Here is an 11,566-nt window from a genome sequence, read left to right as displayed (position 1 = left end):
TGTTTGGAAAATAGTTTTGTTTTTTTTGTTTAAGTGTAAAGTATTTTTATACAATTTGATATTTTTTTTGGTGAATTTTTTGTTTGTTTTATATATAAAGAAAATATTAAAAAATATATTAATAAATTTTAAAAAATATATACAAAATTAAAAAAAAAATTTTGAAAATTATAACACAAAGTAAAAGGAAATTATTTAGAGAGAAAGATTAAGTGAAATTGTAGAGAAAACAGTGGAAAAGTGTCATCAATAGTATATAAAAATAATTATTTATTTAAAAAAAATCTATAAAAAACGTAGAAAAAACTTTTTGTACAAAGAGTAGTAGCAATTTTCATGGTTGGGAAAGGTAAAAAATTTATGGGCCTTTTTAAAAATTTTGTTTAAATCTCTTTTTAGGAATAGCATAAGACTTTAAAATAATAAAAATTTATACAGTTTTTTACATTTGCAACGAATTAGTAAACCTTTTTAAGTACTATATATAATTATATTTTATTTTTTTTTACACAACATACAAAGTAAAAAAACGAAAAAAACTTTAGTTAAATTATTTACCTAAGTTTAATATTTTAACTAGTATTTACAGAGTTACACAAGTTAGCTACTAATGGTTTATTTAATTCTTGTTGGGGTTTTTTTTAATTGTTGTCTTATTAAATACAGATTAGTAGTACTTTTTGGGGGTTTTAATACTTTACAGTTACAAATTTTACAAAATACCAATTTTTGTTTAATTATTTTTTATTTTTGTTTTTGTTTAATATAAGTTAAGTTTCAAGTAAGTAAGGGAGTAAGTAGGGGAAGAGGTCAATAATTTTGGTGGTGGTTTGTTGGTGTAGAAATAATTAAAAACAAAAAGAAAATGCCCAATAAAAAATTGTTTAAATTGAATTTTTTTTTGACATTTTATTTTGTTTTTTTTGGCTGTAGTGAGCATGAGCGTGTGTGAATGTTTTAATAAGGATTTAAATTATTATTATTATTATTGTAATAAAATTGATTGTTGTTTAATGTTTTAATTGTTTATATTAAATCAGACTTGTAAAAAAAAGAAAATCTTGTTTATTTTCGTTTAAAACGGACAAACATTTTCCTTTGGGTGTAACATTAAAAAATTAACGGTTAAATTAAAGCTGAGCTTCAAAAGCTTAATTGTGGTGAAATAGTTGTTGTTGTTTTTTTAAGACTGACTGTGTGGTTTAGTTTTGTAAAAATCAGGGCAGAGAGAGAGAGAGAGAAAACAGTTACAGAAACAAAGAGCTTATAAAAAATAGATTCTATTAATAAGCTTTTTTGTTGTGGTTGTTTTTAATATGAAAAGCTTTCCTTTTGAGGGGGGGGTTATACTGATAGATCAGGGTTTAAATGGTATTTTTGTTTGGTAACTATACACAGCAAGAAAAATAGTTAAAAATGGAATTTTGTTTGTTTGCTTGTTTAATTTAAGTAAAACAGTAAAAGACAGATAGAGTTTTTTTTTTTTGGTTTTTTGTGATGCTTTACCTTTTTGACATCCATAACGAGAATCGGCTATAAATCCACTGGGACAGAATTTACATATCGGCTTATGATCCTCTACAATACAAGGTGAGTTGGGAGCACATTGAGCAAAATCGCAAGGATTTACACATTTAAAATTGCGACAGGCCAAACCAGCCGGGCAGCCGGCATCTCTGAGACAAATCGATATCGATGGTTGGCAGTCCTTCATGCATATGCAAACCGGCTTATGATCTTGTACCTCGCAGGACTTATTCTCGGCACAGATGGGCGTACGGCCCACTGGTACGATACAAGGATTCCTACATTTGCCATCGGTACAGGCCATATTCGAGGCACAATCATCGTCACGATAACATTCCCGTTTCTCGGGAGCACAAGTCAATTCGCCAAACTCATTGACTATAAAGCCCGTTTTGCAAACACACACCGGCTGGTGTCTTCTAGTCTCGCACTTCTTGTGGCCGCGGCAAATGAATTGGGGATTCTGGCAGGGATCTGTGCATTGGCCATAAGCACCGCATTGCAAATTGTCTGGACAATCGCCATCTTGGGCGCACAATATCTGTTCTTGTGGGTCTCTGGGCTGAGTCATGCCATCTTCACATTTGGGATCGGGTTTGCATTCCACCTCTGGGCGTCCTATAAAGCAACTTGGGCAAGAACAACGTGGTCTATGCAGTACGGTTTTACACAACGCGTTGGCTCCACAAGCACCTCGTAGAGTACAGGGATCAATGCAATGACCTTGCTGGCAAGATTTCTCACTGGGGCAATCCGTGTCGGCTGTACATTTTTCGGTGTCTATAATAATGAAGTCGTGTGGTAGAAATAGAGTGATAGTTTTTGTTTGGTTTTGTTGTTTTTTTTCTTACTATGTGACATTCAAGGGACATTTTATAAGAATAAGTTAAAAAAGTGCTGGATTTTTTTTTTTAAATTTGTTTTATTTTATTTTTGTAAACAACTGGTGAATTGTTGTTTTCTTTTAATCAAGGGATTTTAGATAGGGTTATTTTGTGGGGTGGGTGTGTAAGGTGAGGTTGGGATAATAAAGGTTAAAAAGTGTATTTATGTGTAAACTTAAGAAACTAAACTAACAAAAAAATTCAGGCCTAAGCGAAAAACAAACTAAATTTCTGAAAAGTGTTTCTGTGTTTAAATAAAAAAAGTAATAAAAGTGTAAAAAAACATTTTGATTAAATGAAGCGGGATTTCGTGTAAGTTTTGGGGGAGTAAAGGGAAAAATAGTAGTAAATGTTTAGTACCAGGGGTGCTTTTGGGCAAAATAAATATGTAATTAAAAAAAACTGTTTATAAAAAGAAAAATAATTTTGAGTTGTTTTTTGTGGGTATATTTTTTTTTTGAATTCAGTTTCAAATTCAGTTTCAGCAATTCCAGAGAACTGTGAAGGGGAGTAGACATCTCACATTTTGTTATTTTATTTATATTTTTCGTAATTAATTAACAAACTTTTTGTTGAGGCAACCATTAGTTTTGTTTTTTGTCTTACAATTTTGTATAATAAAGTGTAAGCTGCTATTTTTTAAAAAAAAATTTACAACAAGCTGATGATGATTGATTTAATTAATTGATTATTTGATTAATTTGTAGTTTTAAGGATTTTCATTAATAAAAAAATTCAAGTTAAGCCCAAGTAATATTATTTAAAAAAAATAAATTAAACCAATTAAATTTATTAAAAAACGTTTAATAAACGACATCCAACACATGCGCTCTGCCCTAACGCGAGGACACGTTATTGGAGGATTTTTTTTTATAAATAAATTTTGTTTTTTTTTTAAAGAATTTCATATAAAATTAGGAGTTTTGTATTAAAGGAAAATTAGTTTAAGGGTTAGTAAAATTAGCAAATCTTGTTTTTTTTTTAATAAATTTTATACAAAATAAATTTAGAAAATTGCTGCTTCATAGAAAATTTTGATTTCATATTTACATTTAGTAAAGGATTAGTAAATAATTGAATTATTTTTGTAATGATTATATACAATTTGTAAAAAAAAAAAATATGTACAACTTATGGCTATTATATTTTTTTAACAAAATACCGAATTTGCTTTTATTTTTTTCTCAAATGTTAGTAAAAAATTTAGTTACAAATTTGCAATAAAAATAGGAAAAGATTTTTAAGTTTTGGTTTTTGGTAATTATTGTTTCTCTCTAAAATAAACTAAATAAAATGGAGAGAACCTAGTGTAAAATTTTGTACAATTTGTTTATTTTAATATTTGGCGTTTAAGTTCAATAAAATGATGATGACTTTTTAAATGTATAAATATTTTATAAAAATTTCAATAAATCATCGTAATGCGTGCTGTTATAAAAAATGCTTTAAATTAAAGGAGAGAGTGAGTGAGAGAGATAGAGAGCGATAGATTAAAAATGGCATATGTGAACTATAAGTGAGAATTGTCCCGTCCACAGTTCCCAATCTGAGACTTTATTTCTGATTTTCTTTGTTTTTTTTTCGGTTGGTTGTTTAAGACGTTTTCCAATTTAAAACTTATTTATTTATTTGTTTTAGCTCAAAATTATTTTTTCTTAATACAAGTTTTTATTTAACAATATATGTATAAAAGGAATTTGGACAGGGAGGGGTAGGGGAAGGAGAAGGGGAGAGAGAGGTTTAAAGTTTAACATAAAGGATAAGGTAATAATGCAGTTTTAAATACTTCTACTGGTTTTAATGTTTCTTCTTTTTTTAATCAATAAAATTTGTGTGACAATTTATGTTTCTGAAAAATTTAGATTTCATTAGACATATCGCTATCGCGGCATTTTATTGTTGTAAAGCTGTTGTGTGATGTTTATTTTTAGGCCACATTTTGTCCTACACATCTTCTAAAGGGTCTTTACAGGGTGCTGTTTACTTTAGGTGTTAAATGTTTTAAGGGAAGTGCTGTTTAAAAGGATCTGTGCTATTGGACTTTTATGTTTTATTAATCAATTTGAATTATATAAAGTTGTTTTATTTGTATTTAATGTATTTGGTATTATTTATGTGGAAAATTCAGATGAAAACGTATATATAATATAAGATTTAGTTACGAATTTAGTACTGTTGTAAGAAAACCATATTAAGGTTCTGGATAAACGAGAACCCTGCTTATTTGTATAATAAACAATTGTTACTGGAAATGACTATACCTCGAAATTAAATGTTTACATGCATTCCTCGCTTATCAAAAGCCACACAGATGGGGCGTATAGTCTGATTGTAATATAACTTCGCATGGTATAGTCCTTACACAGTAAAAACAGATTCGTGATAGCAACCGAATTTGTTGCCAATCGAATAATTCTGTCTTAGTGACCAAATTTTATAGTTGTGGCTACAATATTTTGGAAGAAGAGGGTGCAGTGGCTTAATTGGTTAGCGTGTTTGATCATTAAGCATGATATGGTATTTTGGCCTGGGTTCGATTCCCAGCCGCTGCCAATCAACAACATAAGTTTATAATAATTATTAGTTTACTAATAACTAATATTTATCACAGCGCCCTCCTTCGGTGGTATAACACTAAAACGCCACCGAAGTAAAATAATTAAATGAAGGTTGTTGGCTTGACTAATGCGCCATCTCACCACCACAGGCGCTGTAACCTGCACTAATAACAAACATAACGCGCAATTGCAGAGTTGTCAATTAAAAACCTTTTCTTTTCCTTTCACCACCTTTTCTTCTACTCACTATCCCCTTTCCAAAGAAAGTAACACAATTATATATAGGCATATTAATTGCCTGAGTGTTACTTCTCTTTTTTTTTTAAAAAAAAAAAAAGAAGTAACTAATGTTTGGTTGCCTCAACCGAAATTCTTCTTTATCAACGACTTTCTGTTTTTAGAACTGAAAAATTCTATGTGTGCAACCGTATCATTCGATTGGCAACAAATTTGGTTGAATCTGTTTTCTCTGTGTAGATATGAATCTTACGATCCCGTCACTAGTTTTTTAAATATAATTACATCTCTGCTAAAGCCACGTGAAGTTTTTTTTTTGAAATCAGACTATACATTTTTTTTGGAAATTGCCCCACTGTATTTAAGATAACAACTGATTGTAGACGACTTTCAAAACCTCATGCAAATGAATGCCGATTTCATGTTTTCTATATTTTTAACCAGGTTTAATCATTTCCTTACTAATTTATTATACATATTTTCCATTTGTTTTACTTACTCCAGTTTAAATACTGTTTTTTTTTTCTTTTAGTGCCTGATTCTAAAACAAAGACAGGAAAACAATTTAAAATTTTTTGTAAGAAAAACACTGAGAGATTTTCATAGAACAATTTTAGTATTGTTTTCCCGTCATGTGTATGAATCAGGACCTTAGTTTTTATACGATTTCAAATGAATTTTAAAGTTTTTTTTTTTAAATTAATTTGTTGTATTCAAAAGAAAATGCCGCGTGCGTTTATTAGTTTAATTAGTATTCTAGTGTTTTATTTTGCTAAGTGTATAAAAGTGCTCACACATTTCTCATAGTTCTAAGTAAAAAGCTTTTTATGTCAAATTAAAAATTAGCTTTCTAAAAGTTTTTTAATGAAAATCTAAAATTATGTCCGTCTGAATGTCTTTCCTACGATGAGTGTTTATCTCAGTAATTCCAGAACTTTGTAGGAAAATAATATCTATTAATTTTAATATATTTCCCTTAACTAGCGGTCCAGCTACCTAATAAAATTAACATGGCAGGACAATAATGTTTTCAAAATCTAAAAGGTAAATGAAATGTATATGAAAATCCATTTCCAAAGACAAGCTTTTTGACTAAACTGACTAAAACCCATTATTTTTGAAGTTTTGTATTGTACTAAAAGCTTTTTAATGCTGTGGTGAGTTTTTCCTCTACTGTAAACATATATAAATTGCATGCTATTTATTTAGCTTACTGTCAGTTGAGAAAAAATATTCACCTTAGCAATATTGAGCTTTGTACTTGCATAGTAAACGGATTTTTGATCATATAAATAGAAAAGCTTGTTTAAATTATGTTTTCTGGAGACATGTTTCGAAGTCCCATGCCTTATACTACTGCAAAGGAATTTTTAAATTTTTATGAAGATGATATAAAGCAAAGCTTTTTTGACTATATTTTCTGAATTTACAGTTTCCAGTTTCTACAACATACTTAAATATGTAAAACTTTTCATACAAAGAAAGCGTACCAAATTTGTTATTCGATATTTTTTGTGAATCCAACATTTGTAAAAGAATTACTCTTGTTGGTTTCGTGCTTCTTATGATTTAAGCTTCAGTAAACGGGTTTGTTCAGAAAGATTATTGTCACATGACATGTTTTTATTCAGAATGAATATTGTCAAATGATAGAATTTCCATATAAAATATTATTTTTTATGGAAATATTTTCAAATAGAAGTGATTTACGAAATGTTTGGAACTACATAATTCTGAATAGATATTTTTGCGAGTAGAGCTTATGATATAATAGCTAAATAGATACGTTTACTAATAAATGATAAATTGCCTTTGGTATGAATTTGCTTTCCTTTCTTAATTATTTAGAGGAGTATACTCTTAAAAGTAGTTTAAAAGCTCTTAGAAATAAAACTTTATGCGAAAAGAAGCTTTTATATAACGAGAATCATAAAAGTCCGGTTGTATTTATGACTACTTAATGGTGTTAAGTGTTTTGAAGAAATATCTTGTTAGAAAAGCTTAAGCCTAAAGCTTTTAAGAAACGATATTTTCTATTCAATTGACTTTATAGAAAAAGCTGTTTTGTGATACGCTGTAGTTGAGTTGTTGTGGTGAAAATTAATCATAATTTGTTATAAATGTTCCAATGATTATGTTTTTTTGTTAGAGTTTTGTGGTGTAAAAAAAAAGTTCCAAGTTTCAAGTTAAGGATGAGTTAGGGTTTCTGGTTTCATTATGTATTTGGTTTTTATTTATTTATTTTGATTTTTTTTGTTGGTGTTTTGTTTGGGGGGTTTTAAAGAAATGTCAAGGTGTAAATGGTGGGAGGTTAAATATGGCTTTGTTATATTTAAAAAAAATCTTAAAAATGTATTAATATTAAAATTATTAAAATAATAAGGCACAGATTGGGAGACCGCGATAGCGACAGCGACATTTCACGAATTTTCTTGTTTTTTTTTTTTACTTAATTTTGCATTGATTTTGTTTTATCAATTATTATTTTCCATATGCGTGTGAATTTTATAAATTGGGGGAAAAATATAAAACTTACATTGAATTCATTATAAAAGCTCATAAAAAGCTAAAATTGTTGATAAATACAAAATAAAAACTAATAAAAATGCTAAACTAAAAACAGGTGCATTAATTTATAAAACAAACAAAAGGGGGATTTTAAAATATTTGAAACAAAACAAAATTTGCGTGAGTAAATTGTTTTCAGTGTATTTTTCATATAAAGTTTTGTTTAATTTTTTTTTATTTTGTTTTCTATAAAAACTAAAGGTGTGTGTAGTGTTTTTCCATTGAATTGAAAGAAATAGTAAGTATTATAAACAATATATAGTTTTTTTTTTGTTTTGCCCGTTTGATTTAAATTTCCTGTTGATAATTTTATGATTTATTTAACATGTGTATAAATTGTTATTTAAACAATTTTAAAGTTAATTTAATAGTTTTTAATAAAACAAAACTCAAAAATTTAGTATTTACACACACTACTAATAATACTGGTTGGTGGTAATAAAAATTATTAAACTTTTGTCAATTATTCAAAACAAACCTTTATGTTTAATAAAGTTTTAATAGAACAAGTTAAGCAAAATAACAAAAATTATTAATTATTAAAAATTATGTATGTAATTAACAACTTAAAACCCTAGTTATTATTATTAAGAAAACTTTCAAAGTAAGAAACATTACTAATTGTTAATCTAAAATTTGTTTGTTTTTTTTTTTGTTTGTTTTGTTTTAATAACATTATTAAAATGTTACTCACACAATTTATTAATAAATAAGGAATAATTAATAAAAAAAAAATATTTTAAACAGAAACCCTATAACAAGGAAATTTTGTGAACTACCTAAGAAAGCTTATTAAAAGCTTTAGATTTCAAATAGGGGACTTACTTACTACACACTTACCTTGTTTGCAAATATAATCATAACCTTGGCGCACACATTCACCTACGACACATCCTTCGGTGAGGCAATTCTTGGGTGGCTGAGTAAGGTAACCTGGGAAATGGGAGTAAAATAAATTAATCTCTTATTTTTAAATGATAGGTGTTTCTAAGAGATGGACGAGTGACACGAGTAAAAATCGTTTTGTATCACACGTAATAGTGAATCTAAAAGTCGATTTTTGTGCAAGATCATGAGCAAATAAATGAGATAATGTCAGGCGAATGTTGAACTCACATTCGTTTATGAAAATGAGAAAATATGAAAAAAAATCGTGCACATGCTTATGTAGTCACTCATAACTTGTGTATATACGTGACTTGTTACACTCATTTTGTTTATTTTTAAATTGAAATTTACTTAAATCTCTCTAGTCTCTCGTCGGCATCATTTAATAGTTCCCCTGACCTCCTCTCATACTTACATTGTACATAGGCATCACCATTGGGGAATTCTTCGGGACAGTAACATTGGGCCTCATCATGTGGCAGAACTTGACAGGCGGCATTTAGACCACAAACTTGTTCGTGACAAGAATCGACTCTATTGCCGTCGCACAAGCAACCCTTGTTGGCATCACCCACACAACCATCCATGCATGAACATTCATAACCGCCAGGTACTTCGTTGCATTTAGAGTTCTCACCACAGGGATTATTGGCACAACCACCTTCCAAAGGTTGGCATTCGGTGGCGGCATCACCAAAGAAATCAGGAGGACATGAGCACTGAGGCTTACGATCCACCACACGGCACTGAGCATTAATGCCACAGGCACCATATTCCAAACAGGGATTACGGCACTTGCCAGAATCACAACGTTTATTCGATTCACAATCTTCATCATGTTGGCATTCAAATTGTATGCATTCCTTGCTGGGTTCGCCCTCATAACCGTCGGGGCAATAGCAAAGCATACGATGTTCGGAAACGGTACATAAAGCGTTGCGGCCACAAGCCTTCTTATTGGCACAAGGATCGGCGCATTGGCCGTTAACGCAGCTCTGATCGGTAGCGCAATCATTATTGCTCTTACAGCCAGCCACACAGGCTCCGCGTTCGCAAAGTTGACCCACGGGGCATGATCTGTTGGGACCACACTTCGAACGACATTTTCCGCGCGAACACAATTGACCACAAGCACAGTCACTAGTTCGGGAGCAGGCATCAGCACAGTAAGTGTTTGTTTCGTCACAATGACACGAAGGATTACATCTTTGTGGAGGTAATTGGCAACCACTAAGACCATCTCCGAGGAAACCATTAGCGCAACTACATTGGACACCATGATTGACCACCAAACAGTTGGCACATTGACCGCACTGTCCGGGAGTATCACAAGGGTTTTTACATTGTTTGTTAATACAGGATTGATCTTGAGCACAGGTCAAGTCATTGCGGCAACCAATTTGGCAAATACGATTTTCGCAGATTTGTCCTTGAGCACAGGCAGAATCAGTATTGCATACAGTGCGACATGTTCCACGCATACATTTCTCATCAGCCAAACAGTTCTGATCGTTGCGGCACTTGCTCTGGCAGCTGCCACCATAACACAATTGATTAGTTTGACAGTCGCTATTGCCGGAACAAGTGGTAATTGGAGGTTTGCAAGTGATGTCAGCATTGCCCACCAAACCTTCGGGGCAAGAGCAAACCTTTTGATGATTAAACACCTCACAGCGAGAATTTGTGCCACAAGCACGGGCATCTGCACAAGGATCAATACATTGTTGATGTTCACAGACCAAATTATCGGGACATCCTTGATCGGAACGACAGCCAGGTACACAAGACAGTCCCAAGCATACTTCGCTATTGCGACAATCATCATCACGTCTGCACAACGGTTTGCACACACCATTCTGGCAACGTTCATTGGATAGACAACCCAAATCATCGGCACACAGAGGACGGCACACAGCTTCGAAACAGGCCAAACCATTAAAACAATCACGATTTTCATTACAGTCTTGTGGAGGTGAACGCACACAGCCCACTTGAGCTGTGGGACTGGGCACCATGCCATCCAAACAATTGCAAGAGGCACGATGATTGGACACCGAACAAGCAGCATTGGGACCACATGGATTTTCAGAGCAGGGATTAACACATTTATCATTACGGCAGGATTCCGAAGCACTACAATCGTCGTCGGTATGACAACCGTAAACACATTTATTGTGCAAACACACATGACCCAAGAAGCAATCATTGTCGACACGGCATGTTACTAAAAAGGAAGCATAATTTGTTGTACGACACCATATTCCATAATATTTACTCCTATAAACGAAGCCTAGAAACGTTTAATCAATACTTACACATGCAGTTGCCTCTTAAACATTTCTCATTGAGGGCGCAATCCTGGTCAGCAGAGCATTTTGGGAAACACATAGAGTCGCGACAACTCAAACCGGAACCGCATTCTAAATCCGTTGTACAGGCAATTGGTATACGCACACATTCGACCTCGGGATTGCCGGTGAAACCAGCAGGACAAGAGCACTGTTTGAAGTGCGTATCGATTGAGCATAAGGAGTTCATGCCACAAGCTTGAGGTTGAGTACATGGGTCAATACATTGACCGCCTTGGCATATTTCATTGTTCGAACATTCGGTATCCAAAACACAAGCAGCTTTTGGTAGCAACGAAAGATAATAAAGTTTAAGTATCATACATGGTAGCAAGGGTTAGTGAGTTTTTCATTATTAAACACTTAAAGGGTCGTCGGACTACTTATTGAGTTATTTATTTAGGGTTGTTTACTTTTCGAAGAAGGGAACAATTTTTACCAAGAGAATAACTGTCATATTTAAAGATGAAATACTTTTCGGTTTATTTTGAAATATTTTTTAACAGTTCTGAAGTTTAATATTATAAATAATTTAAGTTTTTTTTTTAAAAAAAAT

General features: G+C 31.7%; 1 protein-coding gene across 1 annotated transcript in view; it reads right to left on the bottom strand.

The window, feature by feature from the left end:
- The window catches only part of dpy (dumpy), a 177,850-nt gene that overhangs the window by 74,829 nt on the left and 91,455 nt on the right, over window positions 1–11,566 (bottom strand). The window contains exons 10-12 of the mRNA XM_065500045.1: window positions 10,978–11,292; window positions 9,078–10,886; window positions 8,615–8,707 (exon numbers count right to left, since the gene is read on the bottom strand). Of these exons, the coding sequence (XP_065356117.1) occupies window positions 8,615–8,707; window positions 9,078–10,886; window positions 10,978–11,292 (2,217 nt within the window). The remainder of the gene's footprint in view (window positions 1–8,614; window positions 8,708–9,077; window positions 10,887–10,977; window positions 11,293–11,566) is intronic.

Source organism: Calliphora vicina, chromosome 2 (assembly GCF_958450345.1).
Source record: "Calliphora vicina chromosome 2, idCalVici1.1, whole genome shotgun sequence".
Lineage (NCBI taxonomy): Eukaryota > Metazoa > Arthropoda > Insecta > Diptera > Calliphoridae > Calliphora > Calliphora vicina.
Note: the sequence above shows the minus strand (reverse complement) of the source record. Positions and strands in the feature narration are given on the sequence as shown.